The sequence below is a fragment of the Aspergillus udagawae genome (assembly GCF_001078395.1).
Source record: "Aspergillus udagawae IFM 46973 DNA, scaffold_3, whole genome shotgun sequence".
NCBI lineage: Eukaryota > Fungi > Ascomycota > Eurotiomycetes > Eurotiales > Aspergillaceae > Aspergillus > Aspergillus udagawae.
In genome coordinates, this window is record NW_025091266.1 from 1,180,869 (window position 1) to 1,205,890 (window position 25,022).

The window sequence follows — 25,022 nt, forward strand, 5'->3', positions numbered from 1 at the left end:
GCACCAGTTGAATGCTGCCTTGAGTATGGCTCAAACACCTCTTTAAGCCAGCGAAGGCCTATTATATCAGTTATCCAGCCATTATCACTCATTGCAATTAACCAGCTTTGAGGAACTGCTGATTCTTRATACCAGGTAGCCTGTTGCTCTTTCCCCTTTAAGATAACCACTGGTGGTATAGAAACCCCCTTTGAGCTCACACATTCAATTATTGTAACCCATTCGCGGTTACCCTGAATGATAGTAYGGGGTCTCTCACTGCGATCCACTGCAGTGATAACCTTAGAAGTTGTACAGAGTCCCATTGCAAAGCCAGTCTCATCAAAGTTCCAGATGTCATCCTCATGGATGCCGTATTCTTGAATAGCCTCATGCACAGTTGTAAACCACTGTTTTATAACCCTTGGATCCTCCTGCTTTGCACGCTGGTATGTAATCCTCCGGTTATATCGTGTGCGAAGGGCTGGATGGCGTTTAATAAACTTATATGCCCAGTTGACACCAATGGTTGCGGTAGGATCCTGTGTACGCTCATGGAGTAATATCTGCGCCATTCCACGTAGGAACTCTGGTCGAATTGAAAAGCCCCGTTTATCTGCATCTAGTAGACGCTTGGTAAGAACTTCTTCTTCCAGAGCTGTTAATTTATGGCCATTGGCACGTGTTTCTGAGCGTGGTTTTCTTCCATTGAGGCGAGCGCGAAGGGTAGGCTCAGGCACGCTAAAGGTCTCTGCAGCGCTTAGTACTGACTTAATTTTTTTATTCTTAATGGCTGCAATTGCCATTTGTATCCGATTTTCTTGAGATAAAGGCATTTTTAATAGTGGTGATGATAAAAGAACGCATTAAAGAAAGGAAGTGGTTGACCCAGGGAGAAATTCGTCGCTCGGGGGTATTCGTCGCTCGGTGGTTGATTACGTTAACTACCCTGATTATTAGACATGTTGTTAGTGGTCCTTGCAATCCGAGCGTGTCCAAACCTGGGTTTCTCCAAAGAAACAAAAATTAATATGACCAATTATGATGTTTTCACTGTTGGGCTGCCTTTGGCTGACGGGCCAGAGTGACCTATGAGCAGTAACTACGTACCTATCAAATTATGGCGGCTCATTGTTAGCTTGTTATGTTCTCTTACGTTGCCGATTGTCTCTTTAGCTATTTCGGCATGCCGAAGTCGAACCCATTCACGTACTTAGCTTCCCATCAGAGTGGAGAGCAGAATTACAAGCTTAGGGATGACTCCATTCATCCAATGCCAGCCAGTATCTGTCTGGGACCATGACCTCCGTCACAATGGATCGAAGTATCCCAGTTCTACAAGACCACAGGACAACATAGAGCTCCTCGGCTGCACCGACTCCTCCATATAAGCGGATTATCGATTGCATCTGGCAGTTGATATGGAGAACTTGAGGTCCTCATGGTTGCCTCCATGTTGGGATGCTTGAGATTGCAAAACGCTGATCTACGAGATACGTATATCTTTTCTCACATTCGCAGAGACACTGGTGCTCTTGGGCAGTCTGAGACCCGACATTAAAGCGTATAGTGCCAAAACGGCATATAAGGGCTGCTTTCAAGACAACTCGAGTAGTCGGTGGCATTGTAGTATCTGCCTTCTCTGTCTGCTGCGTCCTATCGTCGAGGACTTTTATTGTTGTGATGGAATTTTTGAGATTGACTCGACTTTTTTTCCTCCTCTTGAAACTAGATGGTCCTGGTCTCGAACGAGTGACCCGAACGTGGTCTAGGAAAGAAACCCCAAAAAAAGGGGAAAAAGTTATAGGTCTATCCCTTCGGCTAAGGGCCACAGATCTAAATCTAGTTTTAGAACTATAGAGTAATATGCACTAATATCCATCCTAAACCGTGAAAGCTTCTCGTGAGCTCCTTCAAGTCCAGTTTTTCCCTTCTAATTTGAATTATCATGTTATTGGGGTATTCATATACTGTGTGACTGGAGAGAAAGCTAGGTCCTGCCGTAGTTCAGTGATTTGTGAGTTGTAGGATTGTTGCGGATGTACCTGATACAAGTGTGTGTATATACATATATATATCGCTAGTAGACTTTTGGTCCGCTGCCACATATGTCTTCGATAATCATGGAGAACCAACCCACACCTCGATTCCGATGTTTCTCTAGAGTGGATTCTATCAGCCACGATGTCCATAAGCCCGAGTGATATAGTTGAAGTCGGCCCAAACGTCCAGGAAGCCCCAACGCATAAGCAAGTCACGGGACTTTATCAGCCGGAAGTCGGAAGGGGAAACATTTGGAGATCGACACGTTCCCCCGCCCACATGGCGGTCGCTTGACCAATCCAAACGTTCCAAGACTTTCAACGACGATAACCGATACAAAGCATGGCTCAAATGCGGGGAGACCTTATCTTCCCCTGCAGAGCCGGAAAAATAAAATATCATCGGGGGTGCTCAGGCTATTGACAACCGCATCGGTTCCAACGACATATTAATGTGGATCCGCATCCATGCTGGACATTGATATCGGCTATGGCACGACCCAAAGTGCATCCCGCCAACCGTCTGCGGGCATACGAGGCCTGTTTATTCTGCAGAACATCCAAGAGGAGATGCAGCGGATCTTTCCCATGCCAAAATTGCATTCGAAAGGGACAGGCGCATTCGTGTATGCCAAGCAGACGAAGTGAGTCGTTCTCATCTTCAAGGCAACCCAACACGCCGGATGCGCCAAGCAGACCGGTTGCTCCTACCACGCCGTCCCAGATACTATCTTCTACGGATCCCCGGCGTCATGGACCACTCGAGAACACTGTCGATCAGGGATCGGCCTCCCCTGAAGCACCACACAAAACGCGTCCTAGAATGTTGCGTAGCCTGCAAGGGGAAAGAGGTTTGTGGAGCAGTTGATAATGCCACTTCGAAAGGCTTGGGTTGACATGCTATCCAGTATACGTGGGCAGAGCTGCGTCGCTTTCCTTCCTGCAGTTACTCCGAGATACAGTCACTCAACACATAGGCCCGTCGCAGTTCTCACACAATGTTAAATTGGAAGACATGCTCGAAACAGAAGCGCCCAAGAATGTTTCGCCGGACTTTGAAGACCAGCTGGATCTCCAGCAGCGTCAAGCCTTGCTCCGAGCATACCAGATTGCAGTAAGATATATCGGAATTGCCTGAAGCTTATTAAACCCAATCCCTCGTTGAGTTATTCAGAAACACCCTGCTGATCACCTGTGCATACAGACGAGTGGCTTCCTCTATCTGATGCCGGATTCCGAATTGATGCAACTTCTACATAATCGACGCTCCGAGACTAGTCATGCACAACATACAACAGCTCTGCTCGACGTCATGATTGCCATTGGCGCACAGTCGCATAAGCACGATCCAACGAAAGTGCAAATCGAACACTTCTTCTTTGCGAGGGGGCAACGCCGGGCGTTCGCCAGCATGCTGGAGAACCCCAGCCTGGAAATGGTGTGCTTGTTTCTGCTGATGTCGTTCTACATGCTCGGTGCGTGTCGCAGAAATGCTGCTTTCATGTACCTTGGGGTGGCCGCTCGAGCAGCTGTGGCGCTCGGTCTACACATTGATGTCTCTGGTTCACTACCGGTCAACGAATTGCACCGAAGGTATCCTTATGATTCACTGTAATTTCACTTCCCCGCTAACGCAGAGATCATAAAAATAGAGCATGTGTTTGGATGAGTTTATGCAACCTTGACCTCCTCGTCAGCTCCATTCTCGGACGACCGCCCGCAACAGCCTCACTCCGCTCGGAATCAGGAGCCAGCATCTCTGAGGCACCGCAGCGCAATGATCTTGCCGAGGAAGGACTGGTGGCATTATATAATCTCGCGCAAATCCTGGATGAGACGATCACCCGCTTGTACAGCGAAAAGGCGGCTTCGGCGCAGGTCGCCGAGTCGATACTGGAGAAGCTTAAGCGGTGGAGCGATGGTCTGCCAGAGACTTTGCTTGCACCCCCAGGCACAGAACAGGAGTGTCTTGCTGCTCAGGACCGGGTCATAGGCAGCTTGCACATCGCCTGTTCCTACCACTTTGCCATCATCATTGTGACGAGACCATTCCTGATATCGGCGCTAGGTGTCCGGCTGGCCCGAGTACATGACAGCCTCGCCGAACGAAACCTGGAGGACGTCTTCTCAGAAAACCCCGTGCATTCACGGCTGGCTCTCGCCTGCACAGACTCAGCTCTTTACATGCTCCAAACCTGCCTGGAGATTCATCGTTCCCATTTACTCCTAGGAAACATGTGCATCCTAAAGTGAGTTGTACACACGACTTAAACTACTGCACATGCTAAATAACACTATTCATCAGAGCCTTCATCTTCGCTGCAGCTCTCGTTGTCGGGTTTTCGCTCTTTTCGCAAAAAGACCCAATCCCCGACCTCGAAGAAGCCTTCACTGGCGCCATCGACATCCTCCACATGTTCTCCCAGCAGTCCGCCCAAGCGGGCCACTACTACGAAATACTCTCCTTTCTCCGCAACGCTATTGCCGAACAACGCCAAAGACTCTCGAACCAGGACCAAAGCAGCAAAAGCCAATATGTGAGCAAGCTTTTCAGCTTGCATGGCCGTAGGGCGTCACGCCAGATAGACGGCGGGGTCACCGTTAATCTAGCCACACTGCCGAGTCCCTTTGATATCAATAGCGTCCCTCTGGAATGGGAGGGCATGGAGCTACCTTTCTGGGATAGCTTCCCCTTCACAGAAGAAACACTTCCACTGCAAGACAGAACGAGTGATATGAACCCACTCTGAATGCATCATTCTGTACGTACTAGCATGAATACTGCATTGTATGAAGTCCAAACTGCTAATCGTCTGTTTAATTTGCGCTTCCATTTGATATTGAGAATTGCGTACAGTTCTGGCAAACCGTCATGATGTATCACTAGTGGCTCAGGATCCTAAATAGAGAGTTCAACAGTCCACCAGATTCGATTTGGCCATCAAACCTCTATCTATCTATAAATAGACTTCTGGTTATTTGGGTCACAATCAAGAATATCCGGATTGTTTCTTAACATTATGCTCTTCTGGATATTCGACAGTCTAGGCTCAGAGTCGGCTCGTGTCGATTTGCGTCTCAACCCCTTTATTGTATAAATTCTACCTTATAAGGTACAGTTTCGCCTTTCAGCCGGATATTAATCCATAGTATGCTGATGAAATTCCACATTTTTCATTTTCTATACCTATTTGGGAAATACATAAGGCTTCATTTCTACCGGTTCAGGTAAGTTGTAGGACAGGTTTTGTTCTGAAACAGATGATCTCATTCTGAGACATCACATTCATACAGTGGCCCCACTCTATATTACTGGGTATACTGCTATTAGATGGCCTCATCTTTTTAGTTCTACTAAGTCTAGGAAGGTGAATAACCTGTAGCATATCCAAAGCTGTTGTGTACTGGTTGGATTCTTGTCTAAATATGCGACTCATAAATACCTTAGCAGGCTTCTCTCCTCATACTACGAGATCCTCTAACTATTGTTACTAGGCCGCAGAGACGTGTTAAATCTCGTACTGAGTGAATTATTCTTTGAAGTTTTCTCCACCTTGTTCTCCGCTATCATCATTTTCTTTTCTTGTGTTGCCTGGTAGTCTCCTCTTCAATAAAGCGATTCAACTTTGAAAGTGAGTGCCTTCCAACTCTTGTTCCCTCGACAGGCGTTGTCTGATGGCTGTCAATATCGATATGGAAGGTCCATTTCGGTATCATTGGATGAACTTCCCGGTTAGAACACACCTGTTTTCTCATTCTATCTTCCATTCCTCGTCAGAATATCATCTTCTCCAGCACTCGTATTTTCTCTTTCATTGACAAAGGCATCTCTCTACCTGCCCATCATTCGCCAATGATCTTCTGCTGACCTATCAGCAACCGAAGAGCTATCGAAAGGCCCTCAAATGCTTCTCGGGTACCACCATGGCCTTCAAGGAAGGCTCCAACTCAGTCGTCGACTTTCGTCCTCTTTGCAATCCTCAGAGGCAGAAAATCTTCTATAATTTGCAGAAGATAATTACTACATGTCTCGTGTAGACTTCGAGGACCTCGAAAGCATCAATACGCCTGTTACGGTCGAGACTCGTCAGTCTCGAGCTCCCAGGTGCGATTGCCATAAGGCTACTGGCCAATGAGAGCCTGGAAAAAATACCTTTTCAGAAGGAACAAGCCACCAGAGAGTTCTATCGTACTGCCTTGCAATGATCAAGCCCTACGGGAGGTACGTTGTTTTCTATATTTCCTGCTTTCTTCGATTGTTGACGGACCCTGACCTCTTGGAATGTAGAGACGGGTGGTATGCGTCGGGCAATAAAGACCACAACTTCAATTCTTCAGAAACACAGACTTCGCTTACATCGCGCATGTTATCTGCACCCAGTCGAACAACGTTTCGGGTTCTATCTCGGCTGCATGTACCCTCGCCTTTTGAGGTGACATGGTGCAATCAAGGAACTGTACAACATTTCTTCCTGCGAAACAGTTGCAGACACCGTTGATAACAATTCTCGGCGGCATAGTGGGAGGAAGAGAAGGAATCTGTTGAAGATCATATCTTCTCTAATTATGGATATGTAACCCTAGACTGACGAGTACATCGTCCGGACACCCTTTTAGCGTAGTGGTATTGTATGTCTATAGAAAGCAAAGATCTTGATCCATAGGGAAGCGACGACATAGCCATCAACTTTCTAGAGGTCGAATACGACTGTCTCATTATTGCGAGCGACGTCTGCTACCTGGACTCTCAAATCCATGTACCGATTTTACGTAGGACCTTTGCGAGATACTACAGGCCATATGGCTATTTGCACGTATGCACCTTTGGCAGAAGCATACGGCATTTCTCTGCTGATGCGCTGGAAGAAAGCTTGCTTATCAAAGACAAGTCCGATTTCTGACACTCTTCGAGTATTCCTTGTTTCCGAATGAACATTGTGTAAGCACTGGAACAAATCTTATTCACCTTAGACAAGCTACTCCTCCTGATAGTGCAGTCTATCTGTACCGTGAAACCATGAAGATGTTGGTTCTATGACGGCACAACCTGTCTGCAATACAAAGAATATGAACATACCCTGGGGGAATGTAGCCTTCTCCATGGGCCATATAGACTGTCACCAAAGGCGTAATTGCCCTCCATCGAGCAAAGGAGACTATGAGAAAAAAAGGCCGAAAGGGCAAGATCTTTAGCCTCTTCAATCCGTTCAAATTCAAAACAATCTGAGAGCAGCATCGGCGTCTAATTTGTGAACGTCAATATAGTAAAAGTGATCTGATTGAAGTACTCGTATAACAGGCATCGCAATCTCTTACAAAGGCCACAAGTATGATTACTCCCAGAATGGAGTCAACACTGGATGTGGCCTTTCGGGGTACGGAGTAATGCACCGCGAGATGCCTCGGGTTAGTCTACGCCGACACGGCGTAACCATACAACGTATCCAGTATATCTAGAGGGGAAACGAGACTCCACTCTCAGTTTCGCGAATGATAAATGTGAGCGTGTTACTAACAAATCTCAGGTCGTTCAAGATGACAAGTTTTCACGAAGATCGCTCCTTTCTCCGGGATAAATACCTGCGCCTGCCTGGAAAGTCTCAGACACGAGTTTCACAGGGACCAGAAGACAAGACTTCATAATTACTACGGAGATACGACTCAGAAATTACACCTCCAATAATGGCCATGATTTGGATTATGTTAAGCCGTGGAGGCAGAAATAATGTAGAGCGGAGCGGTAGTGTGTACGACTCTGAATACGAATCCCTGCATTCTGTCAGCCAGGTGACTGGTGACTCATGATCGACCGTCACTATTAGCACCTCACCACGTAGTTTTGTACAATATACTAGAGGTCACCATCCATCAACAACACCATGCCTAAATTCTACCCTTCGATCTCCCCAGACCTCCGCGACTGGGCTCTCCGCCAGAGCGTCTTCTTCGTGGCCTCGGCCCCCCTCCGCGGCAAACACGTCAATCTCTCGCCCAAGGGCCTACCCGATGCCTCATTCGCCATCCTCGGCCCCAACGAAGCAGCGTACATTGACGCAACAGGATCCGGCAACGAGACCATCTGCCATCTGCGAGAGAATGGCCGGATCACGGTCCTTTTCTGCTCCTTTGACGCTGCTCCGCGCATCCTGCGCTTCTTCTGTACTGGCTCGGTGATAGAATGGAACCAGCCTGAGTTCGCGACGTATCTTGAACGCATGGGGAGCAAGAGCGTCATCGGGGCTCGAGCGATTATCCGGTTGGATGTTTACAAGGTCTGATTACTGCAGTGCCAATTGTCTTTTTGATTGGGAGTACACTGGTCGTGAGGACCATTTAGCTAAATCACTAAACACTTTGTTCGTTGCAGGTCCAAACCTCCTGCGGGTACGGGGTCCCGCAACTGGCCCTCAAACTCGACCCAGAGACTCACGAGCCCAAACCGTATTTCAAAGACCGCGAGACGCTGGGACACTTTGCCAGCAAGACGGTTGAGAAGGGCCAGCTCCGCTCGTATCAGCAGCAGTGGAATGCGAGCAGTTTGGATGGCTTGCCGGGGTTGTGGTCTGCGATGGGGGATAACGGGGAGTATGTGTGGGTGGGACGAATGCGGAATTGGTTCCGTCGTCATGAAGAGGAGATTGAGGTTGTCAAGACGTCGTTGCTGTGTTTGTTTTTTGCTATGACTGTCCTTCACTGGATGGGGTATGATTTGAGGTAGATATGAGGTACAGTAGCTCGTACTAGTAGCTCACAGAGTATTAGAAACAAAAAGGGAGCGTTGGCATGACTGAACTGTACAGCGTTTTTGACAAATGGTAGCAGACGAACCAACTGTCTTTATTGCTGTATGTTGGCATGGCGTCATACTGCCAGTGAACTAATAGTACTGCTACAAGATATCCAAGGTAGATAGATGGCTTCACGTCGAGGTGATTGCTGGCATCGCTAATCTTGATTCAAAGGACTAAATGCTACTATCTGAGAGTCCTCATCCTTGAAAGCATTTCAAGCCTGAACGTGATAAACAAAAAAAAATTCGTTAATCAGAGTAATTTTGGTCGGAAGCGCAGTGTTACTGGCTTCAAGGGAACGGGCAATCGCTTGTTTGGATGTGCACTGTCTTGACCTGAGTATAGTTCTCAAGAGCATAAGAGCCGAGTTCACGGCCAAGACCAGATTCCTTGTAGCCACCGAATGGTGCCTGGGGATAGATCATATTGTAATTGTTGACCCAAACTGTTCCGGCCTTGATGGCGTTTGATACACGAACTGCTGTATTGACGTTTGTGGTGTGGACAGCAGCGGCGAGACCTGTCCATAAGGTTAGCATGGATAAAGGCAGTTGCATATCTGGATACACCTACCATAGTTTGTGCTATTAGCAAGCTTGATGGCCTCCTCCTCGGTGCTGAATTTCTGCACTGTGCAAACAGGGCCAAAAATCTCCTCCCGAACAATCTTCATCTCGCCGTTGACGTCCGCAAAGATAGTGGGTTTGATGAAATACCCCTTGTCACCAAGGCGTTCTCCGCCGGTGACTACTCTTGCACCAGACTGCTTTCCATCTTGAATGTAGCCCATGATGCGATCGAACTGAAGCTGCGAAACCTGGGGTCCTTGGAATGTCTGGGGATCAAAGGGATCGCCGACTTTGTTCTGTTCTGCCCGCTCCTTGAACCGAGCCAGGAACTTCTCGTAGATCGACTCGTGGACAAGAATACGGGATCCCGCACAGCAGCACTGGCCATGGTTGAAATAGATTCCAAAAGACGCCCACTTCAAAGCCTATAATTTGCAGAAACTTGATGTTAGAAAAACCCAAGAAAGAAATGTGACGCCCGTTATGAGGATGCGGTTTGCGAGCACTGAACGGGGCGCCGAATTCATGGGATTGGACTTACATTCTCAATGTCTGCATCGGCAAAGACAATGTTGGGAGACTTCCCACCGAGCTCGAGAGTCACCTTCTTGAGGTTGCTCTTAGCGGCGGCCTGGAGGATGTTACGGCCGACAAGGGTGGAACCAGTGAAGGCAACCTTGTCGATGTCCATATGGCTAGAAATAGCAGCTCCAGCAGTACGACCGAAGCCAGAAATAATGTTGATGACGCCCGGGGGGAAGCCAGCTTCCTTGATCAACTTAGCCGCATAGAGGGCGGACAGGGGGGTCTGCTCAGCGGTCTTGAGGACCACGGTGTTACCAGTTGCGACAGCAGGACCGATCTTCCACGACCACATCAACAGGGGGAAGTTCCAGGGAATGATCTGACCGCAGACACCAATGGGTTCGTGACGAGTGTAGGTGAGCGTCTCAGGGTTGATGTCAATGGTCTGGCCGTGGATCTTGTCGGCCCAGCCAGCATAGTAGCGAATGCAACCGGCAGCATTCGCTACATCCATCTTGGCTATGGTGAAGGCCTTGCCGTTGTCAAGAGCCTCAATAGCAGCGAGGGTCTCGATATCACGCTCCATCAGATCGGCCAGCTTAGTAAGGAAACGGCCACGGTTAGAGGGGGTAACCTCTTTCCAGGAACCCTCGAATGCCTTGCGAGCAGCGGCAACGGCAATGTCGACATCCTTCTCAGTAGCTTCGTGGACAGCAACAATGGGCTGCTCCGTGGCGGGGTTAATGGTCTCGAAGGTCTTGCCCTCAGCACCCTTGACGAACTCATTGTTGATGAACCTAGGAACGAGAAGCAATTAGAACGACATGAATAAATAGAGGAGCGAAGATATAATGCAGGGAAAACTTACAAACCCAAGGGCTGCTCATATTTACCCTGGGGGGTCTCGATAGTGGCGTAAAGGTCAGACATGGTGGGTGTATATGACGATTGTGAGGAGTAGCGGGTATCACTGAGACAGAAAGAGAGGAAAAGACACTCCTTATTATAGGTAAAAGAGTAAAGACGGCAAGCTGTATGGAGCTGTTGCCGGTAAGGAGGAGGGGCAAAAGGGAGGTGAACGAGGGGAAGCCCAACGGAGGCGATACGTAACAGGATCCAGTAAGATTACCGCATGGATTGAAGGAACTCCTCTAGGACCCCGCTCTGTTGCGGGGTTGCTGCTTTGCCTCTGCCGTTTCGTTTCTGTGCCACTCATAAGTCGCATATCACTGTAACTGGGTGAAGAAGTGGAGACCTGCAGCTACCTAGTGGTATCTAGCTCTGGTTGCTCAGCACGACATTTCTCTTCTGGACAGGCGGAGAGATTTTCGCCCGAGAAACTAGGCCCAGCTCTACTGATGAATCTTAAACAGACAACGCGAAAAAAGAACTGGCAGATAGGGGGAGCAATGAAGGCATACAGTGTATGCTCACCGGCAACGGATAGCTCTCGTAATTACCGACGGTATCACAACGGCATGGGTTGGAGGTTGTACTACATAAAATGAAGCTTAATGGCAGAAACCCCATAGACACTGTCAATGGTTATCTGTCCTTAATCCACAATGGACAGGACTCCTCTACCACACTCCCACGCTAGTCTACAGAGTACTGCATATTACGGGACCCCCTAGAAGATTTGACGGGCGGAAGTTTTACCGAACCAGGAAAGATGCGCAGCGAAAACTATTCCAGGCCTCGGGGAGACGATCACGAATGCACCGAAGGCAGACGTTTGGGCTGGGTTGCTTACCAACGGACTTAACGGAGCCCGGATACTTTCTTCTTGTCATGAACACTTGCGAGAAGAACGGTATCTAAGGAAAACCAAATGCCAATCATTGTGCTCAGTGCTCCGAATAGGATTGTTTCCTCGGATGCATAGCGTCATCAAGGGGGGGGTAGCTGGCACCTTAAACGGGAAATGTCCAGCCGAGGCAAGGCGAGGCTAACCAGCCGCAGCAAAACTACCTTAACCCCACTTCACCCCCAAGAAGTACCTGAAGTTCTAGGCAACAAATCACAATCATGGATACTGAGGTATCACTAGATAATGGATGCGGTTTAATAATGTGGAATTACAGCTGTTCAACAGTTCAGAGCTTCATGCTTCGAGCCCCGCCCAACAACTAATCATGAAATTGCTACCCCTCTATATGGTGTGTCAGAGTCTAGTTAGTAGTGGACGGGTTCTCGCCAATAAGGTCCTTCACGAGGCTTTAATCTTATATTCTAGCTTCATCTCCTGGTTTCGAATCCTGATGATCACCTCCATTGATTGGAGTCGGTCAACTTCTAAGATCCCGACTCTAAGCTACTTTGCCTTTCACCGTTTGCTGCACCTACCTGAACATGCATCGGTTTCCCAGAGCAACCTTGAACCATATGCGAACCTAGCTAACGTTTGATAATTAATGCCCAGAGGAGAGATAGTTGGACCTAGAAGTGCTTGGGAAGGTAAGTTCTAGACTACTAATTGAATGATCTGCATGAAGGACCTCCCTGAAGACGAAAGTAGTGATACGAGTCGACACCTTGACACCTGGCACTATGCTCCATAAAAGTAACTACCACATGTCTCCACTGTCCAGTGTCCCTCTAACTACCCCTTAAATGATTGACGGCACTGGAGTCCTGAATCATGTCTCCTTTTCTGCTGGCGTGCTGAACCTAGACTGATCGGCCTTTCGTGCGCTATGACGACACATATCAACATTAGCTAATTTTCATGAAAACCAATGCCTGTCCCAAGCTTATTGAAGATGTCAGATTTTCTAATGAAAGCCTGAAAGACCCAAGAGATCTATACTCAAGCTAGGTTGAAGCTTCTCCAGCTGGCTGGCAAAGGCAACGTTAGAAGCACTCCATCAATCGTATTAAAACATACTCTGTATGCTTGGTTTAAAGTCGAATTCCATTGTCTCATGCTTGAGTGAACTAGCAAAGCAGTTGTTAGATTTATGGACCTGACACCCAGCCCTTCACCTACTGTTCTACACGCTCGGGAAGATGCAAACCAGCGCATGTGGCCTTTCAAACACTTCTGTGGATAATATACAGGGAAAACATTAGGCCGTATAGATAAATGGCTCAGAAGAGGTGGTTGGCCTCAGTCAACCAGAGAATCAATGAAGCTGTGCATGACATCGGAAACTTATGAGCTATATGAAAGCGAATTTCTGGGGGTGTTGCTTGCCATTGAGCCAGCTTCTATGCTAAGCGAGTTAATTGACGAGTGGGGCGCTCGCTTGGTTTTGGTACAAGATTCCGGATCGCACTTACAGAAGTTTGATATGCAGACGGTTAACACGAGAATGAGGCACAAGGATAGAGAGTTATGTTCAAAGGCATGAAGGCTTGATAGTGTTAATGCAGATGCATTACCCCAGATTGTATGCTCAGATGCTGACGCTAACCCCGCATTCCAGACCGAGGACCGAGCCATCTTCCCTCGGTGCTCCATCCGAATCCAACCAGATACAATCAATTTATACACCACAACATCAGTTGATTCTTTTGACCATGTGTCTCTGGCTTTTGGATAGAGCAGAGTTTGCTGGTCAAGTCTGCTCAATAACTTTGAAAACTGCTTGCTGTATCAGAATTAGCCTCACAGACCGGCACGATGAGGACTCGCCCTATTCGCATCGCAGGTGAGTTGGTGATCTGTGACCGTGCTCGATGTGTTGATACTGACTGAATAAGGTGCTTCGGGCTCTGCCTCTGACCGGCGCCATGCCATTGCTGAATTTGCCCACAATTATCCTCAAGACCCAGTCGATGTGATCATCGCGGACTTCATGAGTGAAGCCAACATGGTCACAGGGGCAGCACGGAAGGTTGGCCAGCTGCAAGCACAGAGTAAGCAGGATGCAGCTATGCCGGGATATGAGCCATCTTTCCTGCTGGCCCTAGAACCGGCGCTGGAGGATTTGGCGAAGCATGGGATTAAGCTGGCCGTCAATGCGGGAAATTCTGATACTGAAGCGTTGTACAAGGTAGTAGCGCAAATGATACAAGCCAAAGGGTTGAAGTTAAAGGTTAGTAAATATTTCTTGCTTGCACTGAAGGCATGCACTGATTGTGTACAGGTCGCTTGGATATCAGGCGATGAAGTTCTTCCTACTATCAAGAAATCTTTATGCTCTGGCAAATCCAAGTTTAGCAACGTCTACACGGGCGAGACACTCTCCGAATGGTCATTTGAGCCGATATACGCTCAATGTTACCTGGGAGGTCTCGGAATCGCCGAGGCTTTCGCTCAAGGAGCCGACATTGTTCTGTGTGGACGGGTATCAGACGCATCGCCCGTGATTGGTGCAGCGTACTGGTATCACGGATGGGACCGTAGTGACCTGGATCAATTGGCAAACGCATTCGTGGCTGGCCATCTCATTGAATGCAGCACTTACGTCTGTGGCGGCAACTTTACGGGCTTCAAAATGCTGGAGAACGCCGGTGGTGATGGCTGGACCAACATCGGATATCCCATTGCGGAGATCTCGGCAGACGGCCAGGTGGTCATCACGAAGCAATCATACTCTTCCGGTGGTGCTGTCACCGTCGACACATGTTCCTCGCAACTGCTATACGAGATCCAAGGCCCGTGGTACTTCAACTCAGATGTGACTGCCATACTGACGGACATCCATTTCGAACAACTGGGTGTCAACCGCGTTGCTTTGCGCGGCGTTCGCTCTGCTCCTCCCCCGCCAACCACAAAGGTCGGCATCACTGCCCGTGGCGGGTTCCAGGCTGAAGTATCCTGGTTCCTGGTCGGATTAGACATCGCGGCCAAGGCGAGGATGCTAGAAGACCAGATCCGGCACCTCCTCGCGCCGTACTCGTCCAGTTTCTCGGCCTTGAAGTTTTCCACCTTAGGCTCGTCTCCGGATGACCCCAGAGATCAAGATAGCGCTACCGTCACCTTCCGAGTCGTCGCACAGGCTCGTAGAGCCGAAGACCTCGCCCCCTCCCAATTCCTCCGTCCCATCACGGACAATATCATGCAGGGATACCCCGGCGCCACCTTCCACCTGGACCTGCGTCAAGGTTTTCCCAAGCCCGTCCACGAGTACTATGTCACACTCCTGCCTCAAGAGGACATCAAGCACCAAGCCCACCTCCCTTGGAAGAATCAAGTCATCGATATCCCTCCTCCCCCGACGACCCGCCAATACACACCCCGACAGCCCTCGCAGGCCATCACACACACCCCCGCCAATCCGCAGGTAGATTTCGGACCGACAACCCGTGGCCCTCTAGGCTGGATTGTCCATTCACGCTCCGGCGACAAAGGCCCAGACGCCAACTGCGGGTTCTGGGTGCGCCATAACGACGAGTATCTCTGGCTCCGCTCGTTGCTTTCCACCCCGAAAGCGAAGGAGCTCCTGGGTGATGCGTATAACGCGAATCCAGAGTTAGAGATTGAACGGTTCGAGCTACCGAATCTACGGGCTGTGCATTTCTTGTTTCGGAATCTTCTAGATCGGGGCGTTGCGGTCACGACCACGGTGGATTTCCTGGGGAAGAATGTGGCGGAGTATTTACGGGCGAAGTGGGTGGATCTGCCTGTGAAGTTTTTGAATAGGGGGAAGTTGTAGGCGTGGATGTGGCGTTATAGTCTCCTACAAAACCCTGTTCAGATGAGGGTTTCATGAGCGTCGAGATCAAAGCACTGTGAAGAATGTTCCCTCAAACATAAGATCTGTAATTGCCTGAACGCCATAGAGATGCAACACAGCTGATAAGACGCGCATTCGCTTCGTAAGGATTGAAGCAGAAAAGAGATTCAAAATAGGATGTTATTCCCAGCCCTCAATATCATGCCTGCCATCAATAGTTTTACCTCCGTCTTCTGGAACTCGGCATAGGCTCGAAAGCGTCACTGTCATCGTCGATATCACCACTGGCCACGCTAGCAGCTCTGGTGCTCCGACTAGTTTTCGATGCTTCAGCAGCACGTGATCGAGTACTGGTTTGAGAGCCCACAAAATTGAGCATCGTCTGTGTTTGTCTCGTTCTGCCAGTGGTTCGACCAGAAGCCGTGCCCCCAATGGTCGCTGAAGACGGCGCCGGTGACGCCGCGCTGCGTCCCGATCGGCGCTGATTTGTAGCTACCGAGCTTGCAGCTGGTTTGCGGGTCCTTGTTGTTGGCTGTTTGACGAATAGGGCTTGCGAGTCGTTATCGTCGTCGTCCTCGTCCTCGTCAATGTTGGGGAGGCCTTGAGGGGCGGCGTCCTCTTCATCGTCATCTAGCATGACTACATCGTCGTCTTCCTCATCTGAGACTACTTGCTGCTTTCGACCTCTCGTCGTCTTGGCAGGAGTGCTCTTCTTTGTTGCTGGTGTTTTAGTTGTGGTACGAGACGTGGTAGTCGCTGCGGCTCGTCCACCTCGTCCACGGCCGCGACCACGACTCGACGCAGTCTTTTGAGGTTCTGTTCCATCTTCAGCAGCTTCCTCTTCGTTGGGATCGCCACCTTCATTATCAGAGTGAATTAGAGCACCTGGCTGATCCTCCCACTCGCCGTCGAATTCGGTGTCCCATCCGTCGGGCTTTGGCTTGAACCGTTTTTTACTCCGTGTGCTTCGTTTCTTTATCCCCTGAGAAAACATTTCTTCCATCTGTGTCCGGTATTTGTCCATGGCCTTTTGTATTGAACTCTGGGCTAGTTCTTCGTCATCCATGTCGTCGCCTTCACGATCTAAGCTCATCAAATGTTTGACCTGGCCTTCTAGGGACTCGTTGACGAACATCTCCATCGCATGCTTGTCATCCTTGTCGATGAACTGAGCCACTGCGTCTCCGAATGAATTCTGGGGAAGGATAGTCAACGATTGGGCGGCGAGAAACTCGCGCACCAGTTGTTCTACCTTGACGGTGTCCAGAGTGGATAGCTGAGACATGGCAGCTTCATCGACTTCGTCATCCTTCTTGCGTGTCGTGGTATTCTTCTTCTTCCGATAGAATTGCACCACGTCGTTCACGTTGGCGACCTTTCCCACAAAACGGTTGGAAAAGCGCTGAGGGTTCTCACAGTCATAGCTCCCTCCTTCTGGCGTGGATGTCTCAACACGAAGCCTCACTAGCGGTAATGGAACTTCGCGTTCCTCATCTTCATCTGCCTCGTCCTGCATTTCCAGCCATTCCGCTTTGGCTTCCTCGATTAGTTCCTCGACAATTGAGATCAGGAAGCGTGTGACTTCAGTCCTGTTGTTCTCTTTGCGGGCCAACTTCTGCGCGCCTTTTTCTTCTGATAGAACAATCTCTCTCATTGCAAACGGACGTACTGTTTTCAGGCGAATTGGCTCACATTTGAACTCACGGCCAGTGATGCTAAGAATCGCGACGTGCTTTGGAACCGCTTCGCCAGGAACAAGGGACGTCGCTACCGACGATCCAGGCTGCATGACATGGAATTTCGTCTCCGGGTTGAGTTTTGGATTGATCAAGCATTCGTGTTCGTGGCCCCAGATGACCAGGTCGAGGAAATCTGGGAGGAAATTTTCTGGAAGATAGCCAGTCTCGGTATATGCGTGATGGTTCTGATGTACGCACATCAAGTTGAACCAATCGTTTTTTTGAATGGAAGGCTGATAGAATTTCACTTTACCGTCTCGGAATGTTCTGAAAAGCCTCTCATCCCGTACATTACTCATACCATACAAAGCTAACTTTGTGCGCCCTTTCTGTAGCAGCACTGGCTTGATATGGATGTTATCGGACTCCGGTGTTCTACCGTAGTAATTTAACAACCCTGATACCTGGAGTAGATCCAAGGCCGCCAGATGACCCTCGCCTGACGGATCGTCGTGATTTCCATGGATTGAGAAAATCGGAATGGCAACGTTGATGTCCAAATCTTCGTAGTTGACGTGGTTGAACGCTCCTTGAAAGTTCTCACTTGCATCACTGAGCATCTCCAACTCACAAGGCTTGTCACCCAAGCAGTTCATTCGGATTGATCGCATGACTTGATACATGGACTTTCGGGACGGCTTGTTCTCATGGAAAAGATCGCCAGCAAGAAGTACCATGTCCACGTCTCGCTCTTTGGCCAGGCACATCACCTCATGGAAGCTCTTCCAGCTGTCATCGCCCCTTATCGGATCTCGCTCATTGTACCCGACATGGTTGTCGGTTGATACAAGGATGCGGATTGTTTCCGCGTCTATGCGTATCAGCCTTTGAAGCTGGAATGACTTTTATAAATCGCTGCTTACCACTGATGCCAGGCATATTCAAAGCAGAGAGCTAATCACACATGTATGCAGAAATGGAGGAGTAACTGCGCACTTTTCCACGTAACCAGAGAGCAACAAGAGCTTAAATGAGAACTACGGAGGATAGTTGGATAGTTGCTTAGATGCCTGGAGAGTGCTGCCTGCAGACAACAAACACATCCAATTTTTTCCGAGGTGAATTCATGAAAGAATTACCATCTCAGCCTGATCAATTTAGTCGACCTAGGAGCTCGAAATTTTCTCCATAGATTATTATCCTTGAAGTTCTCGTGCTGTTATTAGGGACGAAAAAGCAATTTGCCTCCAAGGCGCGACCGCGTCACGTGTCTCGGGACGCGAAAGTCTGTCCCCCGCCATCGACTATCCGAACTGAATCTTGACTCATTCCTTGATTCCCCCTCCAAACCCTCCATTTGAGTTCTATCTTAGCAATCGATTCTGTCGCATTTCCTTCGTCGCTCCTCTCTGAATATCACCCCGGCTGATCCAGGATTCTCCGCTGGTTCAGTCGCCTACATTGCCCCTCCAACCTTACCAGACCTTTTTATGCAACCAGGGCCATCTGCAGTTCTCCAATCGAGTTCCCCAGCAGAATCGCCATCCGGAGACGCTTTCAATCCCAACCAGCATGGACATGAACTTTATGGAGAGAATTACCGGGTCTCCGGTCTTCCTCATGAGGGAGTCGGAGACCCTGACGCTGGCGTCGAGGACGACAGCCTTTCGTCCTTGAACACGATGAGTTCCGATCCACTCCTCCACTCATCGCCGGCTGTCAGCGGTGCCAGTCAGTACGGGAACGCCATCCCACAATCTCCCAGCAAGCGAGCAGATTACCGCTCCAAGAGAGTAAACTTCAATGCTCAGCCGCGTATATCTCTGGGAGCCTTACCCAATGGTACGTCATCATTCTTCCTAGCGCAGTGATTAGCGATCAACGAGCTAACGATTGAAACGCGCAGAGGTCCTGACTCACATTCTCTCTCATCTGCCACCGCCCTCGTTGTCGTCTATCTCACTTGTGTCCCGCCGCTTTTATAGTTTGGTCACGACCCCTCATGCGTGGAGAATCGCATTCTCCCGGTACTTCCCGGGTCCGTACACCGTGGAAAATGGCGCTCGTCTCTCTGCGGCGGACGGCTCGGATAACGTGGCTTCAAATAAGCGGTACTTCTCGAGACTCACTGCGCTAGCTTCGTGGAGAAGCGAATACATCCTGAGGACTCGCTTGTTGAGATCGCTTTCAAGGGGCAAGCCAGCTCAGTTCGAGCCTTCCAAGAAACATGGTACGGTTCGAGCTGCCAATGTACGTAATGGCAGCGCTGTAGCCACCTACACTTCGCAGCTCATGTACCCCGTGAGTCACCTCGGTGGATCTTTCGGTGCAGAAGATGCCAAGAAGGAGCCGCATTTTATTCATGGTGCGTCGGAGCAGGGAATTGCATCTGCTAGCGACCCCTCCACGGTTAAAGTCGGTACATGGGGCCTGGCAGATCATCAGATGTTCCGGCATTTCGCGGACTTGTTCCCCGGCGATACCGAATACGGCCTTGGATCTGGCGACCTTGCTGGGCAACCCAACTGTATGGACGTCAGTCAGCCATATGGTATGGTCTATGGCGAAGGCTGTCCGCAAGGTCGCAGTTACTTCATCTCGACTACGGAGCAGCGTGGCCGTTTCCTTGGACTCGTGGAATCAAGTTCCCTACCACAACAGGGCGTCCCTGCGCTCAACCCGGCGACAACTTCAATCACTGCGGTTTGGATCGCCAAGTCCCCGCACATCCTTAAGATGACAGGAGGCTTGGTTGGGATGCTATCTGGCTCATCTGTTGGTATCCTTACAGCCTACGCCCTCGGACCTCATCCTGCCTATGAGAAGCGGTTTGAGAGAGGCCAGGTCACGGCTAAATGGGCTATCTGCCCCGGAGTCCCCATCATTGGTATAGCTGTTGATGACAATTATTCCAAGAAACGCTCCTCTCGTGGCAGGATATGGGCAACGGCTCTTAATGCTCTCGGAGAGGTGTTCTACCTAACAGAAATACCTCGACAACCCGATATGGCAGCAAAGTTGAGCGCAGAGGAACTTGATCAGCTTGCTTGGAAGACTGGTAGAAGTGTTCGATGGGAGCTCATAGAAGCGAGCAGGCGGACTGCACGACCTGACCCCTTCAACAGGGACCCTGTTGATGGAAGCTACAGCCCTAGGTCGTCGTCGGACTCGATGAAGCTCGATGAACAACAGATAGCTGCCGAAACCAAGGAGATTGAGCGTTTTCTGAAATTCAGACCCAAACATTTCCGAAAGGTTTGTGAAGGCTGGGATATGAGACGCGATCTGAAAGTCGACTTTGCCGGTGATGACGGGGATGGCGCTGGTGAATCAATCATGGTCATTGGTCGCGGCGCTGGTGAAGGTGAAAAAGCCTCGATTCGCAGGTTCACCAGAATCATGTTGAAGTCCGATCTTCCAGCGGCTTCTGGAACCCTTCCTCATGTCACTGGTGACGCTACAACTCGATCTCTTTTTGGTGGACCTAGCCATACACCTATCCCATCCTCCGCTTTGGATGAGAGTAGTCTGCCTCCGTCCAGAACTTCCAGTTATATCAGTGATACAGTCTGCTCGGTTGCAAACACAGAATGGCGCATGTCAGACTTTGGCTTCGGTGACCGAAAGTCCATCCGGATCACTACAAGCGCCTTGGATTCTTCCACTTATGCCGTCCTGACCGCTGACGAGGATCCACTACTGGGGATGTCTGGTGGCTCGGCCTACTCTTCGGCCATGTCGTCTCCATTGCCGCACATGAAGCAGTCGTCCTCGAGCCCTGAAGTGCCTGGAAATCGAGGACGATACCTCGCTGTTGGTACCGCCACAGGCCTGGTGTTCGTATGGGATATACGGGCGCCCTCAGCCAAGAGTACCGATATTATCAACTCCGTGTCGCCGCTAAGGATCATCCAAACCGACTCACCACAGGTGTCATGTGTTGCCCTGACAGCCTTATATTTGGTGCACGGTGGTAACGACGGACTTGTGCAAGCATGGGATCCCCTTGCCTCTACCACACGACCTATTCGGACAATCAACTCACGATTTTCTTCCAGAGCTCGTCGCCGTTTAGTGCAAGCAGAAGCCTCCATGCACGGAGTTGGTAACAACTTCTTCGCATGCGGAGCCATATGCCTTGATCCGGATCCGACTGTGCTGAGAGGCATGGTCGCTCTGGGAACGCACCTGCGGTACTGGGCTTTTAGCTCCTCTGGCGCAGATCAATACAAGAGCAGTAAGCGTCGACTTCGCCGCGGCCACAAGGGTAGCAACATCACGGCTGAGGGCCAAAGATTTAGCAGTAGTGGCCGTGGAGCCCTCAAGGAATACATAGAGGACGAAAAGGTGGAAATTGAACGACAGAAAGTTGTCGAAGCGAAGGAAAGGGCACATCTCAGCAACCGGTTTGGTGTCGATCTATTGGGGCCGGACGTCAGCGAGGAGCAACTTCTCGCCTACGCACAATTACTGAGCGAAGAAGCTTTCGCTAGTGAAGCCCTCAAGCATGGTGAAGCGGTCGATAACTCGGTGGTCAGCACCTCTCCAAGTGACACTATTGGTCGGAATGATAGTTCCGTCGCAGCAGACGACTATTCGTCCTCGTCCTCTCCGTACCAGGATACGGTCGACGATGATCTTGCACCTGATATTGCTGAAGCTATCCGCCTGAGCTTGCTCGACGAGGGAGCTTCACAGGAAAACTCTCCTTTTCCCTTGAAGTACTCCAAAAAGTTTCAATCAAGTCACGGTGACATTTCACCAAGCGAGTTGGCTGCTGCTGAAAGCAGTCGCCAGCAAGAGCTCGACGATCTGGAGTTTGCCATACAGTTGAGTCTCGCGGAGAGTCAGAGTGCTGGGCAAACAGAAAGACAGCAACACGAGGAATATCCTTCGCGGAGTGCATTCCCACCAGCCTCTGACAATGGTAAAGGCAAGGGAAGAGCTTTGTAGTTGAACCTTTTTTTGTTTTCTTTTCTGAGTTGATTTCGGATTTCTTTTTTACCTTCAATCATTAGATCTTACTAATCGTTTGCATCGACTACATCACCTTGATCATTTTCTCATGCCCTATCAAAGCATAGGGGCATACATTACGCCGTATCCAAATTCATATAATCAATATGATTCAATTCTGAAAGATCACGTCGAGCATAATGTCGAATCTCACATTTCTCTCTGTACAAGTATCTCCTGCAATATCGGATTCATAAAATTCCAATATCAGGTGACAAACTCATAGCTACAAACAATAAAGCCAAGACTTGAAAGCAAACTATATCAGATCTTGATCTATATGTTCTGCATAAGAATGTACTGTGTTTGAAAGCCCCAAGCAGCGGCGAGGTGACATGGCCGCCTAGACGAAGACAAAATGTTCTCAAATATTTAACAAGAATACAAGCAAGGAGTCAAGAATATTAACCTATTACAGCACGAAGAACGCCATGAACGAGGCAGCAGACAGCAGGCCAACGAAGGGCACAGAAATCGTGCCAGCGGCACCCTTCTTGTCAGAGCCGGACGATGACGAGCTGCCGCCCGAGCCGGAAGAACCAGAGGTTGAGCCGGAGCTGTGAGCACCGGGGGTATTGGACTCGCCGCTAGCCAGGACATTCAGCTTGATGCCGGTGATCTCCTGGCCGTTGGCGTTGTAGACCTTCTGCGGGATGTCGGTAGTCTTGACATCGACGAGTTTGCCGGTGTTGGCGTTTGAGAGGCCGTCGTCGATCATCTTCTGGACCTTGGCGGGTCTCTTAGGCAGATCGAAGGAGTCGGTGAAGGTGGAGTTGGTGATGAGGGAGGAGTCGCACTTGGGGGCCTTGAAGGAGGTCTGGGTTGTGTTGGAGGCTTGGATGCGGGTCATGTCGAGCTTTTTGTACTGCGCCATGAGGTTGTCGTAGTCGACGCGGAGGCTGGCGGTGCCGTTGTCGTTGATCTGGACGAGACCGTACTCGTTCTCCTCCTGGGTGTATTCGTAGACGAGACCGCCGGAGAAGGACTGGGTCATTTCCGCGCCGTAGAGGGCCTCCACTTCGGTGAAGTAGCGGGGCTTGACTTCGTTGCAGCCGTACTCGGAGAAGAAGACGGGGAGAGAGGCGTTGGCGAAGTCCTCGGTGAGGACGTCGTAGCCACTCTTGGTGTAGGACGAGTTGCCGCACCACGAGTAGGAATTGAGGCCGAAGAAGTCAGAGTGAGAATTGGCGTCGTCCTCGCACATAAAGTAGTTGAGGGTGTCCATGAGGATGGGACGGATATCAGCAGCAGAGTAGCCAACAGGAATGGTACGGTTAAGATTCTTTGCGATGTAATCCTTCATGTCACGCTGAACTGCCTACAAAAGTGTCAGTGGACAGGCAATCTCAAATTGTTGGGATAAATGACATACCCGAACGTAAGTGGGAACGTTCTTGACACTCTGCTCGTTGATGACCTCGTTTCCAGCGAAGAAGGCCAGGGTGTTGGGGAAGTTCTTGAACGCTTCGACGACGCCAAAGACCTGCTGGAAATAGACATCGTTGTAGGTGCTTTTAGGGTCGGTCCTGTCGAGGTATCCGCCATACAGGGGCGAGTTGACATCCAGGATCATGTAGATACCAGCTGCGTTGAAGATGGATGCGCACTCGTCGTGGTTGAGACTCGGCGACAGGTTGTAGATACGGATAGTGTTAACCTGTTTTCGCGTAAGTAATGCATCGAATTTTCCTCAGAAAAAAGATATGAATCTTACGCCCAAACGCTGCATAAGAGCGGCATCCCGCAAGCATGCATCAGGATCGCTGAGAGGATCTTTGTCCTTGGTGAAGCCAGAGGAACCGCCGGGCTGGTAGCTGTCGGACAGGAGAACGGACGATCAACAATTCCGCCTTCTAATGGTCCGCATCGCAGAGAGTAGATCCTTACTCGACACCCAAGATCTGGAACCGAGCACCGGTTTGACTGTTCACAAAGTCCTTTCCTTTAACCTCAACGGGCACGACGGCGCTGGCAGTGGTCGCGAGAGCGCAGACCGCCGTGAAAAGGCGAACATAAGTCTGCAAGTCATTCTCAGTATATTAATCAAGAGATCAAACAGCGCAAGAAGGATATAATGAAATTATTAGAAAATGACGTGTGACGAACCGGAAGCATGTTTGAACGTGGTAAAATAGTATTGACCCGATGGGGATTAGATGCTGAACGATTGGATGGACCCTTCTACAGGGAGTCCGGAGCGAAAAGAGGGGCTTGGTTAAAAGGGTTCAAGGGTCTTCAAAAGAATGACTGAAGTTAGGGAGGCGTATAAACAGAACAGAAGGAAGCGATCGTGGCGATTAAAAGATATAACCCACGCGACAAGGAGAAAGAATTCGAGGACGAAGGAACAGAAATGAAGGAGGGAGTAGTAAGGGGAAGAGGACTGAGTAAGATCTTCATTTTGGAAACAGATAGGGCCAAGAGTAATTATCAGCGCCCAGGAGTTAAATTAGACGATTTATCAAGGCTAAAAGCTGGGCACAATGAAGGCCAGTGGAGCGTCGTGAGAGTGAAACAGCGCGGCCAAGCGGCGCTAACAGCAGTCCGGCTCATCCACTACGCCAGCGTCTCACCTCAAGATCACACTGGGTTGCAGAGGCTGGGATTGGGCCATTCCATGATCCTAAAGAGTCAGACAACATACAAATTCGTCTTGGGTGTTCTTGGGCCGTCCTGTCCAGAATCTGGCTGCCTTCGAATGAGTTACAACCTCAAAAGAGAATACAACAGCTAACCGAACTTTACTTTTTCTTTAAAGACCGTCTTTTCACCCTGCTAGAACTACTGATCCTTCTAG

The 25,022-nt window shown here is 49.7% G+C and overlaps 7 protein-coding genes across 7 annotated transcripts; 4 read left to right on the top strand and 3 right to left on the bottom strand.

Annotated features, from left to right (window-relative positions):
- Nucleotides 1-2,489: 2,489 nt before the first annotated feature.
- Nucleotides 2,490-4,771, top strand: Aud_004275 (fungal specific transcription factor domain-containing protein; the record flags this gene model as incomplete). The annotated part of the gene is made up of 6 exons (XM_043289215.1): nucleotides 2,490-2,665; nucleotides 2,688-2,872; nucleotides 2,930-3,135; nucleotides 3,226-3,614; nucleotides 3,674-4,270; nucleotides 4,327-4,771. The coding sequence occupies 6 exons, from the start codon at nucleotides 2,490-2,492 to the stop codon at nucleotides 4,769-4,771; spliced, it is 1,998 nt and encodes a 665-aa protein (XP_043145150.1).
- Nucleotides 4,772-7,900: 3,129 nt separating this feature from the next.
- Nucleotides 7,901-8,739, top strand: Aud_004276 (pyridoxamine 5'-phosphate oxidase family protein; the record flags this gene model as incomplete). Its single annotated transcript, XM_043289216.1, has 2 exons — nucleotides 7,901-8,293; nucleotides 8,389-8,739. 2 exons carry the CDS (start codon nucleotides 7,901-7,903, stop codon nucleotides 8,737-8,739), a joined length of 744 nt encoding a protein of 247 aa, XP_043145151.1.
- A 363-nt stretch (nucleotides 8,740-9,102) lies between these two features.
- On the bottom strand, nucleotides 9,103-10,836 carry Aud_004277 (aldehyde dehydrogenase family protein; the record flags this gene model as incomplete). Its single annotated transcript, XM_043289217.1, has 4 exons — nucleotides 9,103-9,332; nucleotides 9,386-9,806; nucleotides 9,923-10,703; nucleotides 10,775-10,836. 4 exons carry the CDS (start codon nucleotides 10,834-10,836, stop codon nucleotides 9,103-9,105), a joined length of 1,494 nt encoding a protein of 497 aa, XP_043145152.1.
- Nucleotides 10,837-13,531: 2,695 nt separating this feature from the next.
- Nucleotides 13,532-15,509, top strand: Aud_004278 (acyclic terpene utilization AtuA family protein; the record flags this gene model as incomplete). The annotated part of the gene is made up of 3 exons (XM_043289218.1): nucleotides 13,532-13,559; nucleotides 13,612-13,946; nucleotides 13,998-15,509. 3 exons carry the CDS (start codon nucleotides 13,532-13,534, stop codon nucleotides 15,507-15,509), a joined length of 1,875 nt encoding a protein of 624 aa, XP_043145153.1.
- A 241-nt stretch (nucleotides 15,510-15,750) lies between these two features.
- Nucleotides 15,751-18,148, bottom strand: Aud_004279 (MRX complex nuclease subunit; the record flags this gene model as incomplete). The annotated part of the gene is made up of 2 exons (XM_043289219.1): nucleotides 15,751-18,080; nucleotides 18,133-18,148. 2 exons carry the CDS (start codon nucleotides 18,146-18,148, stop codon nucleotides 15,751-15,753), a joined length of 2,346 nt encoding a protein of 781 aa, XP_043145154.1.
- A 551-nt stretch (nucleotides 18,149-18,699) lies between these two features.
- On the top strand, nucleotides 18,700-22,162 carry Aud_004280 (F-box and WD domain protein; the record flags this gene model as incomplete). The annotated part of the gene is made up of 2 exons (XM_043289220.1): nucleotides 18,700-19,051; nucleotides 19,116-22,162. The coding sequence occupies 2 exons, from the start codon at nucleotides 18,700-18,702 to the stop codon at nucleotides 22,160-22,162; spliced, it is 3,399 nt and encodes a 1,132-aa protein (XP_043145155.1).
- A 475-nt stretch (nucleotides 22,163-22,637) lies between these two features.
- gel2 (1,3-beta-glucanosyltransferase gel2) lies at nucleotides 22,638-24,340 on the bottom strand (the record flags this gene model as incomplete). The annotated part of the gene is made up of 5 exons (XM_043289221.1): nucleotides 22,638-23,543; nucleotides 23,598-23,882; nucleotides 23,940-24,039; nucleotides 24,113-24,243; nucleotides 24,332-24,340. 5 exons carry the CDS (start codon nucleotides 24,338-24,340, stop codon nucleotides 22,638-22,640), a joined length of 1,431 nt encoding a protein of 476 aa, XP_043145156.1.
- Between the last annotated feature and the right edge of the window lie 682 nt (nucleotides 24,341-25,022).